Source organism: Littorina saxatilis, linkage group LG8 (genome assembly GCF_037325665.1).
Source record: "Littorina saxatilis isolate snail1 linkage group LG8, US_GU_Lsax_2.0, whole genome shotgun sequence".
Classification (NCBI taxonomy): Eukaryota; Metazoa; Mollusca; class Gastropoda; order Littorinimorpha; family Littorinidae; genus Littorina; species Littorina saxatilis.
The window spans coordinates 12,119,222-12,137,439 of record NC_090252.1 but is presented as its reverse complement, the minus strand read 5'-3'; the positions used below and the strand labels follow the sequence as shown (position 1 = coordinate 12,137,439).

The following is an 18,218-nucleotide window of genomic DNA, read 5'->3' as shown; positions in this document are numbered from 1 at the left end:
GTGTAGGGACCAAGCCAGGGGTCCAACTCCTTGCCACCCTTGCGGTCACCTCTGACGTTGTTTCTTTTCATCACCTTTTGGCCTATCTGGAGCATTTCCTGAAATCATTCTCAGTAGAATTACACACACACACACACACTCACGCACACACACACACACACACACACACACACACACACACACACACACACACACACACACACACACACACACTCACACACACACACGCGCACTGTACTGGGGGAATTAGGAAGGTTCCCTTTAGGATTAAAAATGTTATCACAAACAATAGCATTCTGGGCGCATATTCTAGACTCCAAGCAAGATTCGTATATACATCAATTATATGACTCAATGTTGCACCATCCGACAGAAACGCCATGGCTACAATTTGTTAGACAATCTCTTTGTAACTTAGGTTTTAGTCACGTTTGGCATAACCAATCTACATTAAATGTACACAAATTAAAGTTTGCCGTTGACAAAATACAACAAGAGGAATATATAAGATACTGGACAAAAGAAAAATCAGATACATATTCCAGACTTAAGTTTTATTCTATGATCAGTAAATCTTACGAAATGCAGTCATATTTAATACAAATTAAGAATAATAAACACAGAAAGATGTTAAGCAGATTAAGGACTAGCACACATTGTCTAAAAATTGAAAGTGGAAGACATCAGAATATCCCTAAAGAAAATCGTCTTTGTATTGAATGCAATGTCATAGAAGATGAAATACATTTTCTAGATAAATGCAATAAATATGTTAAATTAAGGGATGAATTTAAAGAAGATGCTTCACATATCAATATGAAATATGCTAACAAAAATCCAAGTAACTTATTCTTAGAAGACGAAGTTCAAGTTCGTCTTGGCAAATTTGTTACGGATTGTTTTAGCATTGTATAATGCATTATTTGTTGTTTGTTGTGTCAATAACTTTACTGGTTCATGACAATAAACATTATTCTATTCTATTCTATTCTATTCACACATACAGACACACACACACACAGACACACACACACACACACACACACACACACACACACACACACACACACACACACACACCACTTTACGTGTAACCGACAAAGCTACAAAACGACCGAAACAAATCAGGCGCAGTTGCGCCATTTAAATGCATTACACGTCACGAGAAAAATAGAATACATACCGTGTAGTTCCTTTGTGCTGCTCTCCTAATTGACCGTTTGATGTTCAGGGTGGCAAGGGTAGGGTATTTCTGATTTAGAAGGTAGTTTTCCACGTCTGAGAATCGCACGTTCTGTCCCTGCACCATCTTTCTTGTGTGTGACAGCAATTTTGTGACTCCCCAAAATGTATACCATTGCTAACAATGCCAGGTGGTGACAATTGCACGAGTATTAGGCTGTACCCGTTTGTAAAGTGATAGAACGTTCTTATTGCTGACATGCCTCCTTCTCTCTCAGATACCCCTGTATTTCGTGTTGAAAATGCTAAGGACAGCACCTGGAAACCGCACGACTTTAGACAATTCTGCAACATTTCAACAAAAGCAACAAGTGGAAGGGTGGGGGGGGGGAGGGAGGAGAGGTATAAAGATTGACTGATTGTTCGACTGATTCTAGTATTGTGCTTACGAATAAATAGAATACACATTTGCACACACAACTATGTCTGCAACCACAACAACTTAAAAACAAAAAAAACACAAAAAAAATAATACAAAGCGTTTTGATCGGGTAGACCCAGCCGTTTATTGCAAGATGTGTACCTGGAAAGATAATGAACCTAACACAAGGAAACCGAGAAGCAAATGACACAGAATAACAGACCAGACAAGACGGGAATCAAACCCAAGACCTCCAAACTCCGAAAGCAACACCATAGGAACTGCGCCAACGAGGAAGCGATGAGAGCCCACGATTTTTAAGTCTACTTATAGCTGGATAGTATTATTGGAAACTGAGCTGAACATTAGGAATAAATTTATGTTATGATTATTTAAAAAAAAAAACAAGAAAGAAAGAAAGAAAGAAAAAAACAAAAACAAAAACCCCACACTCTACTTATAGCTAACGCGGCCGAGTGCGGACAACCAGGACACTTACACCTAGGTATGTGTAGCAGGAAAAGATGTCCCCCAGGACTCAAATCCGACCCCCAAATATAGGCTAGGACTTTCTGTCCTGGGAAAATGTGTCCGCTGAAAGTCTAGGAAAATGTGTCCGAGTGGGGACTATCTAGGAACGAAAGTCCGTAGGACTCTTTTTCCCAGCGGACAACTTTTCCTTTTACACCGGATCGCTCCTCTGTCCACACGGGTGGAAATGAATAGGCCTACCTCACCCAACTCAGGGCCGGGGAAGACGAAAGCATGAAGGGAGAATGATGTAGATGGGCACCACCCTTATGAAGCTGGTCATAAAGTAGTTTAGGTCAACATCAACATCTTGGGCGACTAGCTCAGTCGGTAGCGGCGCTGGCTTCAAAAAACATTTGTCGCTATAGGCGTGGGTTCGATCCCCACGTTCGGCGAGGGATTTATTTTCCAGAATCTCCTCGGTGTTCGAACACCCCCGTGTGCACGCATGCGCACGATAAAGAACCCAAGTTCACAGCGAAAGTCTCAGGGCTTGGAAACATGAATACACGCATGCAGGAGAAGGGTAGCGCCGTATACTGTATGGCAGCTCGCTTTCCTCAGGAAGAAAGCAACCTGAATGTCCATGAGGGTCACCCCACAGGACTATATGTGACCCTCCACCACGAGATGAGTCGCATGTCACTTCGCGCGGTTCTGCGCTAGGCTTAATGTAAGTCCAGGGAGTGTCTGGTAACAGTGTGAGGGTCACCTTAGTCACAGGCTTATAACTCAAACAGTTTTTGCTCTTTTCTAAAACGGGTTGCACCACTGGATAGAGCATAAAAAACTCTTTATGAAAATGTACAAATATGAAAATCATACAAAGGTGACATGCGACTCATACCGTCGTGGAGGGTCACATATGAGTCTTATCATTATCCGTATCTTGCTTCCCCTTGACTACACATGGTTTTATGTGACTATCTTGCAATTTACACTCTTTTTCTGGGTGATTTGAGAGACAAGTCTGGCAACTTTCACTTAGGTTTTGGCACTAATAGCTTTCAAACGCAAGTGAATATGTACAGCAATCTAAGAAGTTAAAAAATGTACGTGTATACACATGTTGAAGAAAAAAATGCGAAAATTAATCATCGAAAGAAGATGAAATAAAAATGTTTTACTGTCCAGCTGTGTGGTTCCATTTGTATTAAGGTGAGCACAGCACTTGCTAGGTCTTTAAAAAAACAAACAAAACGTTATTGTCGGAAAATTACATGACGCGAGCACAGACAGACTTTAAACAACAAATTATCCTACGCTTTAAAAGGTCTCGTTAACCTTTGGTAGCTTACGCCTGTTCAAAGCGTAGGTCTAACTTTACCACATTCACGCCAACCTGACCAAACACACACACACACACACACACACACACACACACACACACACACACACACACACACACGCACACATACATACACACACACACGCACACACACACACACACACACACACACACACACACACACACACACACAACAACAACAACACTAACAATAACGATAACGACAACAACAACCCTAAACCAAAGCATGCAGTTATGGTTTATTTGTGACATAATAATTTCTGATTATGATTGTTATTTTCAGTGACAGGATGCTTCAATCCAAAGAGCCCTAACCACGGACAGACGGTGTGCGTGATTTGCGTCCCTTTCTGCGACGCGTCGTAAGATTCCGTCACTCTCTCAGCACTCACACTTATTTTGCCAAGCGCACGCAGACGCACGCATACACGCTCACGCTCAGATGCACGCACATACACGCACGTACATTCACCCACACATGCACACGCATACACATTAAACACGCACGAATGCACGCTGACGCACACACATACACTGACACACACACGCACGCACGCTCATACACGCACACATGCACCTTCCCAAGCACACACACACAGAGTTAGATATGCCGTTGTTGGCAAGGACGGGTGCTGCAATCACAATTTAAAATACAACAGCAAAAACAAAAACAACAACGACGACGACAAAACAAAAACCACCACCACCACCGACAACAACAACAACATCAACAACAACACAATCTTATCATAGACACAACAAACACATTAGCGATGCAACTCCGCCACCAGACACCGTCATAACACGAACGCTCCATTACCCACACATGTTTGCTACGCTGTCATTGATGACGTCATTGTTGTGACGTCAGGACGTGCACGGTGACGTGTGACGCGGGCTTTACGTTCCGAGACGGGAGGAGAGAGAAGAAGTACGTGTGTAACTGGCTGGGCAACCGGTGGATGAGCAGCATTCCGGCCAGACAGGACACGTGTGTCGGTCAGTACTGCATGGGCTGGTATCCACGAAAGAGTGCGCATCTGGGTTTGAACCAAGTCAGACTGATTTGAAATTGAGATGTTGTTCATAATATCAGCATATATTATAGCTATTCTGATAGGCACGTGGGGGAATTCGGGGGCTGTGATTGGATGGTCTCACACATCCCTTTTCCGATCATCAAAGCATAACGCTACGGAAGTTGGTAATGTTTTGCCGATATCCACACGATATCGGCAATAACAAAGACGCATGGTTCCGGTTTCTTCCACGTGTATAAAGTACACGCATACCTCGCCAGGTTTGTTTCTGTGACTAGTCGACAGACGATGCCATTTGCTTTATGTGTGTGTTTTTAGTTGCTTACTGTACACGACATACATTACGTGTAAAATCCAGTTCTTTAACAGGCAGCAAACCTTGCAAAGTTCAAGAAGCTGCAATCTGAAGCGACCTATCTCTGATTCTAGCAGACGATCTTTCCAATGTTTAACACAAAATCAGCAAATTCTCCTGTCACATGTTGAAATGAAGTTACTGGTCTGAAACATTTAGTCGTTTCTTCTGAGATCATCCTTCATCTACAGAGTTACCGCAGTCTTCATCACGGGAATCCCCAACAGAAGTCAGACTTTTGAACATAGAATATACGCAAGCAAGCATGATACGTCATGACGTCATATGATTCCTAGCAGATTGACGTAATGTCCGTGGGTTTTTCAATCTTCGGTGATTTCCGTGGATACATGCGCAAAGGGATATGCGCACTATAACCGTCGTCTGCAATCAACGACATGGACCATTCTGATAGTTGTTGCTGACAAAAACATGATTTTTACACAGAATATGTCAGAATAGCTATATAAACGCTATTGTGTTTTCAGCGTAGCAATAGGGTCCGATATTTAGACTCGAACAAGTATAATGCGACTCGTCTTCGACTCGTCGGCATTATACTTGTCTCGTCTAAATATCGGACCCTATTGCTACGCTGAAAATACAATAGCTGTTAATCCTAAACAATGCTCGGTTCACACACAGCTGGGTACTTTCTCCTGCACGCCGACCTCGGGGCCAGCTTTGGCAGCATTAGAAAATAACGAAAATAACGTGCACGATGATGATGATGATGATTTCTGATAACGACGATGATGATAAAGATGACGATGATAATACTAACGACGATGATGACGATTATAATGATGATAATGATAATGATTATGATGAAGATGAGGATGATGATGACGACGATGCTGATGTTGATAATGATTAAGACGAAGAAGATGAGATGATGATGATGATGATTATGATGATGACGACTACGACGACGATGATGAGAACGATAATGACGACGATGATTTTAGTAGTAAGTTCGTTTCTATTGTGTCGTTGTTGTCAGCGGATTCAAGTGTTCCTACCTCGGACCCGATTGGCTAGCTGGCTTTCGTCATGGGACACGCGACTACATCATGTAGTAAATGTATCGAATAAAACTCGAAAGTGATCGATAGTGCTCTTTCTGAGTGACTTGTTTTTTACTCAGCTCTATGTGTGCGTGCGTCCGTGCGTGTGTGTGTGTGTGTGTGTGTGTGTGTGTGTGTGTGTGTGTGTGTGTGTGTGATTGTTGATTCGTGAGTGCGTGTATGTATGCATGCATGTGTGTTTGTAAGCGTATATCTGCATATATGAGTTTACGCTTTTTACGAAGAGCAATATCTGTATAGACAGACATACGTACATACACACAGACAACAAACAAGCGAGAGAGCGATTCAAATCGAACGAACAAACGGAAGAACGAATAGTGTTTATTATTCAAGCCTGGTGACTTTAGGCTGACTCCCAGTCTTACACATGATCCCTCCTAAAACCAAGACACAGGAACAATCTTACGCAGAAAGACAAGGAAAGAAATATTTTCTCATAACGGAAGTTTTAAAACTTACATGTTAATATAAAACAAGGGAAATAGCGGAACAGATTGGCGTCTGATAAAGAACTATTCCAACAACACACACACACTCACGCGCGCGCGCACGCACGCATGTATGCATTCACACACACACACACACACACACATACACACACACACACACACACACACACACATATATGCACTCGCGCACACACACACACACACACACACAAACACACACACACGCACACACACACATGTATGCACTCGCGCACACACACACACGCACACACACACACACACACACGCACAGACGGTGTGTAGAGGAATTCCAGAAGGAAAAAACTGCCAGACAGACGTTCATGAAAACAGTTGACGAACGTGGTTTTTGTCCTCATTCGTTTTGATAAATAATTATGATATTGCTTCTGGGTCTCTCATATACGAATTTTCGGAAGTGTCGGGGATAGTTAAGTCGGCTAGGTCGGAAGTTTCGGATGCAAATTCGGCTCCAAATTTCACTCCCGACCTGTCCTTACGACTGATCCGACCATGTAGCCGACAAGCAGACGACAACCACCCGACTTTGGGGCCGACAAATCCGACATGTGTCCAGACACTTCCGACTGCAGTAACGACAATTCCGACTGCAGTTACGACAGGCCCGATTATTAGCTGAAAAACTTCCGAACAATAGCCGACTCTCACGACCAGTGTAACGACTAAACCGACTAGCTAACGACTGTCCTGACGACAAATCAGACTGCCCTAACGACAAATCAGGCACCATTACGACTAATCCGAACGACACTATGCTACCGACAAATCCGACCACCCTTACGAGTCTTCCGACTACCGTTACGACTATTCAGAATCGCCTTACGACTAAACCGACACAGTCGGAAGAGCCTCCCGAACTAACCGACTTTTCAAAAACAAAATTGCTAATTCTCACGAACTCTCCGACCTCTTCCGACTTCCAGCCGACTACCTAAAGTCGGGTGACATTCGTAGATGTGAGACCGGGGCATAACGCGCCTTTTTTTGCCAGGGAATTTAGCTGTCTCGTATATATGTGTGACTGACATCCCCTACCACATGACCTCCATACCACATGACCTCCATACCACATGACCTCCATACCACATGACCTCCATACCACATGACCTCCATACCACATGACCTCCATCAGCATGGGATGGTTCCGGAAACTGTGACAGATGCAGACAAAACCCCATATGACACATGTTGGCGAGATACTTTGGGATGAACTCCATGCAAACGCTTAGGATTAAAGGCACAGTGCAGTGAGCCTACCGTAAACCATCACAGATACTGTCAGGCTTTTACACACAGTACAAACACCCTTCCATTTGAACGCTCACCGAACGGGAACATCCTAGGTGCCCTACGTAAAGAGCGAGCAATTTTCAAAGAATTAATTTTGCGCCGGGATTGTCTGATCAGACAATCGGACCGTGGTGCGTTTTGGCCGCGGCTAGACCTAACTTTTAAAATCTAAATAGTAAATTGACTTAAATTAAACAGAATACATAAATAAGTAAATGAATCAATCAAAAATCAAAAACTAAATAAACAAAACAAAATAAACATCAAAAATACAATATTGCATAAATGAATAAAGGAATAAATGAATAGCTCTGACCATCTTGACAGAGACTGAACACAACCAACGCTTTCTGAGATAAGTATTCACTTCATGTATGTATCTGACTGTCCACCTCAAAGACCTGTGGCTCCATACATGAGAATTAATGTCTTCATTTGTTTTGTTAAAATGAAAACGTTCTGCCAGTACCCCACCATTCGTGTTGCTTTGTGGGTGTTTTTTGTTTGTTCACTGTAACATGACTTCGACCAGCATGGGATGATTTTGGAAAATGTCAACCACTAGAGGCGTGTTCTCGTGAGCTTTCTTCTCTCTTTCCGTCAGTGTCCGCAGTTCCATCAGACAGTCGATGACGTAGGAGAAGAGCGTGACGTCATTTACGTTACCGTCATTGCTCCCAATAGTGACGTCATTCACTTTGACTTCATCTCCACCAATGGTGGCGCCATTCACGTTGAAGACATCGCTCGCGATTGAACTGATGTCATCGCTACAAGTTTCACTACTGGGGGTTATATCTGGTAGATATCCTGTTTGACTGAAAGTCGCATAATTTATGCTGGTGTTGTACCCGTTCAAATCTAGCAGTCTGGCATTCGGTGCATCTTCTGGATATGTCTTTTCACTTTGCCCAAGATCAAACCTGGTTGTGTTTTCGATGCTTGCGAAGCAATTGACGTCATTTCTAGCCACGCCATAATTGTCAGGTTGTCCATTTGCACTGACATCACTTCTCATGGAGGTTGCAGCATATAGCTTGTCGATGCTTGCTTGGCCACTTACGTCATTTCTAGTGATGTCATAATGGTCAACTTGTCCGTTTTCACTGACATCAGTTCCCTCTGAGTGCAACTGGTTTTCTGTGATGTGTTGACAGACCTGCGCATGCCTGTCGTTGTCTTCGTTTTCAAGGCAGGAATTTCTGTTCCTCGCTTTTCCCGTGCGTCCGTGGTTTCTTCGCAGTGATTTCAATAAAGCGCAGACGAGCTTCCAGTGAATTTCCTCCACCTTCTCTTTGTCTTTGAGCTCGCACCTGTCAGGGGACATCAGGCAGACGCTTTTCAGCAGAACGATCTCACCCTTTGTCAGAAGCTTCAAGCGGCGATTCAGCATGAAAGCCGTGTCGTGCTCCGTCTGAGCCAAATCTGAACTGAAGCAGGGAGAATGCTCTTTGATGTGGATGCAAAAGCCCATCGAACTGACGAAGGTCTGATACTTGTGGATGAAGCCTCGGTAGATGCTCAGAAACCATAGCTCTGCGTGTGACGCCTTGATGAGGCTGACCTGATCCTCCAAGGCAAGATCACCGAAACCTGAAATTATAATTAATTGCAATGTCAGCTTTGGTGAACACGGTATGTTTGCGGTGTAATGAGGGTTTTGAAAAATACATCTCTCTCTCTGTCTTTGTCTCTGTCTTTGTCTCTCTCTCTCTCTCTCTCTTTCTTTCTCTCTCTCTCTCTCTCTCTCTCTCTCTCTCTCTCTCTCTCTCTCTCTCTATCTCTCTTTCTTTCTCTCTCTCTCTCTGTATTTCCCGTTACTCCATTCAGTAAAACTTTAGGTTTTTTACTTCCTTTTTATATTTAGTCAAGTTTTGACTAAATATTTTAACATCGAGGGGGAATCGAAACGAGGGTCGTGGTGTATGTGCGTGCGTGTGTGTGTGTGTGCGTGTGTGTGTGTGTGTGTGTGTGTGTGTGCGCGTGTGTGTGTGTGCGTGTGTGTATGTGTGTGTGTGTGTGTGCGTGCGTGCGTGTAGAGCGATTCAGACCAAACTACTGGACCGATCTTTATGAAATTTTACATGAGAGTTCCTGGGATTGATATCCCCATACGTTTTTTTCATTTTTTTGATAAATGTCTTTGATGACGTCATATCCGGCTTTTCGTGAAAGTTGAGGCGGCACTGTCACGCCCTCATTTTTCAACCAAATTGGTTGAAATTTTGGTCAAGTAATCTTCGACGAAGCCCGGGGTTCGGTATTGCATTTCAGCTTGGTGGCTTAAAAATTAATTAATGACTTTGGTCATTAAAAATCTGAAAATTGTAAAAAAAAAAATAAAAATTTATAAAACGATCCCAATTTACGTTTATCTTATTCTCCATCATTTGCTGATTCCAAAAACATATAAATATGTTATATTCGGATTAAAAACAAGCTCTGAAAATTAAATATATAAAAATTATTATCAAAATTAAATTGTCCAAATCAATTTAAAAATACTTTCATCTTATTCCTTGTCGGTTCCTGATTCCAAAAACATATAGATATGATATGTTTGGATTAAAAACACGCTCAGAAAGTTAAAACAAAGAGAGGTACAGAAAAGCGTGCTATCCTTCTTAGCGCAACTACTACCCCGCTCTTCTTGTCAATTTCACTGCCTTTGCCATGAGCGGTGGACTGACGATGCTACGAGTATACGCTCTTGCTGAAAAATGGCAGCTACTTGACTAAATATTGTATTTTCGCCTTACGCGACTTGTTTATATTTAGTCAAGTTTTGACTAAATATTTTAACATCGAGGGGGAATCGAAACGAGGGTCGTGGTGTATGTGCGTGTGTGCGTGCGTGTGTGCGTGTGTGTGTGTGTGTAGAGCGATTCAGACTAAACTACTGGACCGATCTTTATGAAATTTGACATGAGAGTTCCTGGGTATGAAATCCCCGAATCTTTTTTTCATTTTTTTGATAAATGTCTTTGATGACGTCATATCCGGCTTTTCGTGAAAGTTGAGGCGGCACTGTCACGCCCTCATTTTTCAACCAAATTGGTTGAAATTTTGCTCAAGTAATCTTCGACAAAGCCCGGACTTCGGTATTGCATTTCAGCTTGGTGGCTTAAAAATTAATTAATGACTTTGGTCATTAAAAATCTGAAAATTGTAAAAAAAAATAAAAATTTATAAAACGATCCAAATTTACGTTTATCTTATTTTCCATCATTTGCTGATTCCAAAAACATATAAATATGTTATATTCGGATTAAAAACAAGCTCTGAAAATTAAATATATAAAAATTATTATCAAATATTTTTTTTCGAAATCAATTTAAAAACACTTTCATCTTATTCCTTGTCGGTTCCTGATTCCAAAAATATATAGATATGATATGTTTGGATTAAAAACACGCTCAGAAAGTTAAAACGAAGAGAGGTACAGAAAAGCGTGCTATCCTTCTCAGCGCAACGAATACCCCGCTCTTCTTGTCAATTCCACGGGCACTGCCTTTGCCACGGGCGGTGGAGTGACGATGCTACGAGTATACGGTCTTGCTGCGTTGCGTTGCGTTCAGTTTCATTCTGTGAGTTCGACAGCTACTTGACTAAATATTGTATTTTCGCCTTACGCGACTTGTTAATTATTTTGTTTAATAAACGTTTCTATTTTGATGGAAGAATAATTTTTAGTTTTAGATTACAAAAACCTTTCAGATTTGAAATCATCACATGATAAAATGGTGTTGATACTGTAATGGTCACTTTTGCCGTATCACAAATGCCCTATAAATAACAATGTTAACAACATCATCAACAACAACGACAACAACAACAACAACAGCAACAGCAACAAAGCCAGCAATGTCACCAAGATCAAAGACAATGACCAGCAACCAACATCACCTAACACCACCACCACCACCACCACCACCGCCACCACCACCAACAACAACAACAACAACAACAACAACAACAACAACAAAAACAACAACAACAGCAACAAAAAGCCAACAATGACACTATCAACATGAACGACGACAACGACCAGCAACCAACTACCACCACCATCAACACCACCACAACAACATCAACACCAACAACAATAACAACAACCACAAACCTGGCACCCCTTTGGCGAAGTGGACGAACCCGCGGATCTGTCTTTCCATGCACTGCGCATAATAACGGAGGACTTTTCCCCGCCCGTCAATGTCGAGGCCCGTCTGGCGGTAGATCTGGTCGTACTCTTCAGTCGAGACGTCGTTCTGGTGTCCAAACAGCTCTTCTTCCAGCTGCACCTTTTCCTGCCTCGCTTTGGCCATCTGCTCCATTTCCGCTTCCGGTAGGTCCCAGTTGGTCAGAACCTTCTCGTGTGACGTCATTAGCTGCTCTGTCAGCTGTGGAAGAGTGTAAAGTTGTTTAAATTAGTTCATTCAAGACAACAGCAGATTACAGGAATAATACCTTAGGATAAAGGCCCTCGGATCGCTTCCAAAGTTATATCATAAGATTCTGCGTTACAAGTAATGTTACCGCGCAGAAGGACTTTCTTCACTTTGCAAAAGAAAGTGTTTTTGGCTCACGTAAGTGTAGCCTATGCGATGCTAACTTTTGTCTGTCTGTGCGTGCGTGCGTATGTATGTGGTAGAAACTCTAACATTTGAAGACGTCACATTACATAGACGTCACATTATGACGCAAGAGGGTTTGACGTCACGCGAAGGAATTACTGAAAGTCTCGGTCATTGTTTTTTTGAGCGGGCCGAGACTAGTTGGCAGTCGTGTCCCTGTAAGTAGGCTACATGCAGACAGACAGATCTAGATCTAGTGTCTCGCTTTCTTGCACAGTTTCACATATGCTCTTTCTGTGTGTGTGTGTGTGTGTGTGTGTGTGTGTGTGTGTGTGTGTGTGTGTGTGTGTGTGTGTGTGTGTGTGTGTGTGTGTGTGTGACGGAGTGATTGAGTTTGTGTTACTGTTTGTCGATTTCTTACGTGAGCCTTGAAGGCTTCGCCTCTTGTTAAAGCTGAATTAGTTGTCGTAGAATAGGCTAAGAAAGAGCCCTTTCTGTGACGCTTCCACTGAGATTACTTCCCTTGTTTGTAGAAAGAGCCCTTTCTGTGACGCTTCCACTGAGATTACTTCCCTTGTTTGTATAGGTGATGAAAGTTACAGGGGGCCACGGCCTAGCCCCCCTCCCCCCTCACCCTTCCAAATGTATCTTTTTTTCTCAAGAAATAAAACAAAGGTACCCCTTTTAAATGCTTAACGTCAACAGCATCTGGACCCCACCTGGTAGACCAGCACGGTTGGCCTAGTGGTAAGGTTGGCCTAGTGGTAAGGTTGGCCTAGTGGTAAGGTTGGCCTAGTGGAAAGGTTGGCCTAGTTCCTAGTGGTAAGGTTGGCCTAGTGGTAAGGTCGGCCTGGTGGTAAGGTTGGCCTAGTGGTAAGGTTGGCCTAGTGGTAAGGTTGGCCTAGTGGTAAGGTTGGCCTAGTGGTAAGGTTGGCCTAGTGGTAAGGTTGGCCTAGTGGTAAGGCGTCCGCCCCGTGATCGGGAGGCCGTGGGTTCGAACCCCGGCCGGGTCATACCTAAGACTTTAAAATTGGCAATCTAGTGGCTGCTCCGCCTGGAGTCTGGCATTATGGGGTTAGTGCTAGGACTGGTTGGTCCGGTGTCAGAATAATGTGACTGGGTGAGACATGAAGCCCAGGCTGTGCTGCGACTTCTGTCTTGTGTGTGGCGCACGTTAAATGTCAAAGCAGCACCGCCCTGATATGGCCCTTCGTGGTCGGCTGGGCGTTAAGCAAACAAACAAACAAACAAAAACCCCACCTGGCCAGCCACTGTACCCCTGACTCATTTTGGGAGCCCCTCCCTCTCATTCACGAGGACAAGCCCTACGAACGCTGACACTAACCTTGTCCAACTCCTGGTCAGTGACGGAGAGCGGTGTGACAGCCGAGCTGCGTGTGATCTCCTGGCTGTCCTGCCTCCTCTTGCTGCACGTGTAGCGCCCCAGTTTGATGCTGTCACGTGACATGCCCAGCGTCAGGCACCACTGGAAGCGACAGTAGGCGCACACCATCCGCTTCACCCCTCGCACGTGGCAGTTTCTTCTGCCTGGAATGAACCGTTTGTGTTAATGTTATACGATACCTATACACACTCTGATCTAGAAATGTTCCAATGCGAATACACTTTTTGTAACCAGTTTTGAACACTGCGATATAGCCTACTATATAATTCTACTTTTAAAAGTAGCACACACTGTGAACGCTATTTAGTGGTTACCATGTGTGCTACTTTTGCATGTAGTAATGTATAGTATACCGGCACGGTTGGCCTAGTGGTAAGGCGTCCACCCCGTGATCGGGAGGTCGTGGGTTCGAACCCCGGCCGGGTCATACCTAAGACTTTAAAATTGGCAATCTAGTGGCTGCTCCGCCTGGCGTCTGGCATTATGGGGTTAGTGCTAGGACTGGTTGGTCCGGTGTCAGAATAATGTGACTGGGTGAGACATGAAGCCTGTGCTGCGACTTCTGTCTTGTGTGTGGCGCACGTTAAATGTTAAAGCAGCACCGCCCTGATATGGCTCTTCGTGGTCGGCTGGGCGTTAAGCAAACAAACAAACAAACAAACAACCATGTAGAAATGTATAGTATCTCACACAGTTTTAACAACTGGCTACAAAACGTGCTAATTTAGAGTACATGCACAGCGTAGCGCATCCTGAACTCAGGTGAAAATGAGTTACTTCCCTTCGGGTCTCATTTATCCCTGACAGGATGCCTTTGTTTTCCTTCTCCGGAGAGGAAATCGATGTTTTACATATTTAGAGCTTTTCGTAATGTGTTATTGATAAAAGCAGATTCGCGATCGTCGATAATGATTTTTCATGGTGTTGTGTAATTTTTAAATTTAGAACTGAATTGAATTGTTATGTATGACACTTTCAAGCGAGCTATCTTTCGCGGATGTATTTACTGTGCAAACAACTCTAAATATGGCAAAAGTGTCACGTGATAATCAACTTTGTCACGTGATCATAACAAAATGGCTACGGAGCGGACGACTTTGTCCGTAACCAGTTGGGAGTGATGCAACAATATCATGTCACGGTCTCCTTCCCACAGCAGTCTCAAAATTTCGACTTGTTTTGACCTGAGAACGATGTCTTAATCATAACTGTGAAGAACAGAACGGAGATCACTTTCGAAGTCGACCATTCTTCAATCACGTTCGTCTTTCGTCTGTTATCAGAAACATTAGCGAAACACATATGGGAGATAACTCTGTATTCTTGTGTTGATACCGTCGCGATATAACCTTCGTGGTTGAAAACGACGTTAAACACCAACTAAAGAAAGTTGTGTTGATAGATTTCCCTTTAACGCGCGTAGTAATTATTCATCCTGTCAGAGAGACCTGAGCGATAGCGTGGACCGATGATTATCAGAATGCAGCGTATAGCGGTGACCTTACGCGTAATTCTGTGGTGGTTTCTGGGAGGCCGGATAGGTGCAGGAGAAGCGACAGAATGATTATTAGACGCCATTATTTGCATTGTGACGTCTCAAGTTCTCGAACTTTATATCGCTTTATACGTCAGAGGTATTACTTTAGAAGAGTGGGTCACGAAGAGACGTTTTGGTGTGTTTAATCGGCGTCGTATGTCTTTAAAGTATAACTGTATAAAGTATCATAAAGATGATGTGAAATTGTGTAGCTTCGACGAGTATGAAGCAGGCTAGATTCTGTTATCATTGTGCATCAGAAAAAGCAGAGAGTCTCGACAGAATTCAAGGCCAGCATTTGCTGGTATGTGGAATCCAGAGGTATATAGAAGATCTGTCGTATCTGCACTATGTCAACTGCTACTTTCTCTCGCCCTGATTCACTCAAACAGTTGACACACTGCGAGTACGGCTTACCTACCTTTACACCTGAGGGGTCGCTTCCTCGTCTGGCATCGCTTGAAGAACGCCTTGCACGCCTCACACGTGTTCACGCCGTAGTGGTACCCGGATGACGGCTCTGCGCAGACGCGGCACGGCGGAAGTGCGTTCGCCCATCTTTTCTTGGCCCTCTTTGGAGGTTCCGCTTCCTCTTCTTCTCCTTTTCCCCTGTCATCGTTGTCGCTGTCGCTGTCATTTGTGTTAGGCATCCACATTTGTATGTTTGTTAACTGGCAGTGGAGGAGCTTCAAGTCAACATCTGAAAAAGAACAAGAAAAAAGTTAGTTGTTTGAGTGGGTTTTTTTTCTGGCGGGTTTTAAATCTCTCTCTCTCTCTCTCTCTCTCTCTCTCTCTCTCTCTCTCTCTCTCTCTCTCTCTCTCTCTCTCTCTCTCTCTCTCTCTCTCTCATAATCATCATCATCATCATCATCATCATAATCATCATCATCATCATCATCATCATCATCATCATCTCAAACATGTGTACATTGGTGTTTGAATTGAAACTTCTATAGCGTTTCTGTTTTAGTATAAATTGGTAGTGTTTTGTTTGTTTGTTTGTTTGTTTGTGTGTTTGTTGTCCCAAGGACAGATTGTAACAAAAAGGCCCAGCCTGAAATCTTCATCTTTGTAAAATAAAGTTCAGTCTCAGTCTCTCTCGCTGTACGCAGACTTGTCTGTATTCACTGTTTTATCTTGAAAGAGATCTTAAGCAGACAGTCCAAGGCCGGCGGTTCAATGTGCTCTTGCAAAAGTCAATACTGCGTGTGTGATCTTTTCCCTGTGCAAGTATTTACACGGCAGTCCAGTTTTTGCAGTGTTTACTCGGTAAGAGGCACTGTTGGCCTAGTCAGTAGTGGTAAGGCGTCCGCCCCGTGATCGGGAGGTCGTGGGTTCGAACCCAGGCCGGGTCATACCTAAGACTTTAAAATTGGCAATTTAGTGGCTGCTCCGCCTGGCGTCTGGCATTATGGGGTTAGTGCTAGGACTGGTTGGTCCGGTGTCAGAATAATGTGACTGGGTGAGACATGAAGCCTGTGCTGCGACTTCTGTCTTGTGTGTGGCGCACGTTATATGTCAAAGCAGCACCGCCCTGATATGGCCCTTCGTGGTCGGCTTAAGCAAACAAACAAACAAACAAACTCGGTAAGAAGATCGCGAATAGAATTAACCAACGGGCTATACCTGCGGCAATACCATATAGGTACTGTGTCGATCTGAGCAAAAACAATTGTCTCCCTTTGTTTGGTTAAACTTAATTTGTATTTGAGATTATTTGCTGCGTATTGGCTGGATTGATTGGTTTCGAACTAAGTATTTGTTTATTTATATTTAATCAGACATTTGATCAATGTCATACGCGATACGATGTTACTGTTACGTTACAGCGTGTTTGTCGAGTCGAATCTGATGCACCTGCATCATGAATTGCTCTATTTTATGAATTCTTGCGTGTATTAGTTGAACTGAAAGAGACAGACAGAGAGATGGAGAAAGATTGAGAGGGAGACAAATACAGAGAGGGAGAAAGAGACAAAGACAGAGACAGACAGACATAGAAGGAGACACAGACAGACAGAGAGAAAAAGAGAGAGAGAGAGAGGGAGGAGCCGGTTGCGATTAGTAGTGGGAGCTAGAATCTCCGAAAAAATGGCTTGACAGAAAATGTAGGATTCCATTTACTTAACCATAAATATTAAGCTGACTCTTTTGTATACTAACGGTATAATAATACCTTCAGAACACACACACACACACACACACACACACACACACACACACACACACACACACACACACATAATAGCCCACTCACCTCGTTTCTTGTGGCGACGTAAAAACCGTACTAACCAAGTCACACTGTACGAGGTAGGCCTACGTGGTAACAGGCAATGCACAAGTCGACAAAATCTAAGTTACACTTCTGCTCTTCTTGACTTGATTGAGTTAAATTATTGTTCTACTCCTCCTATTTCACTCAGCAAACGTTTCTCAAGGTTTCACGCACTGGGTCATGTGTAAAACATGTCCACGAACTGAGACACTCGCGCTAAAGGTGAAGATAGTAGTCTTCAACTACACCGTTCAAACTCCATTGTAAGATAACACAGTACGAAACATCAGTCACTAAAACGTGATTCTTCAATCGGCAACGGCGCACAGAAAGATAGGAAATACACATCGACATACAAGCTGACTTGATTCATGTCATAAGTTCACAGCTGAAACTCTCTCGTACTGTCGAACTAAGCGAACTAAAGCCAGGTGCACATTTATATAGGTATAGGTAAGGTGTGCAGAAACGATTCGTCATTGCTTGGATTGCGTGCGCTTGCGTGTATTGAAAAGGTGCTGTGTCGTCGGTGTTCTGTGCATTTAATGAAACTTTTGGTCCTACTTTTTCATGGAGTCAATATTTGACTGGACGATTTGTCAGGGGAGGAGGAGAGGAAGGGGAATGGGGGGGGAGGTTGTGTGTGTGTGTGTGTGTGTGTGTGTGTGTGTGTGTGTGTGTGTGTGTGTGTGTGTGTAGACGTGTGTGTGTGTTTGTGTG

General features: G+C 43.4%; 2 protein-coding genes across 2 annotated transcripts; one reads left to right on the top strand and one right to left on the bottom strand.

Annotated features, from left to right (window-relative positions):
* Positions 1-3,726: 3,726 nt before the first annotated feature.
* Positions 3,727-5,955, top strand: LOC138972797 (uncharacterized; the record flags this gene model as incomplete). The annotated part of the gene is given in 3 exon segments (XM_070345466.1): positions 3,727-3,805; positions 4,315-4,442; positions 5,842-5,955. Coding segments are annotated over 3 exon segments (245 nt in total), but the record flags the coding sequence as incomplete, so codon positions are not given.
* A 279-nt stretch (positions 5,956-6,234) lies between these two features.
* On the bottom strand, positions 6,235-17,913 carry LOC138972796 (retinoic acid receptor alpha-like). The gene is made up of 5 exons (XM_070345465.1): positions 17,481-17,913; positions 15,645-15,923; positions 13,627-13,829; positions 11,831-12,107; positions 6,235-9,300 (listed from the first exon to the last, which is right to left on the bottom strand). Exons 2-5 carry the CDS (start codon positions 15,877-15,879, stop codon positions 8,216-8,218), a joined length of 1,800 nt encoding a protein of 599 aa, XP_070201566.1. The 5' UTR covers positions 15,880-15,923; positions 17,481-17,913; the 3' UTR covers positions 6,235-8,215.
* Between the last annotated feature and the right edge of the window lie 305 nt (positions 17,914-18,218).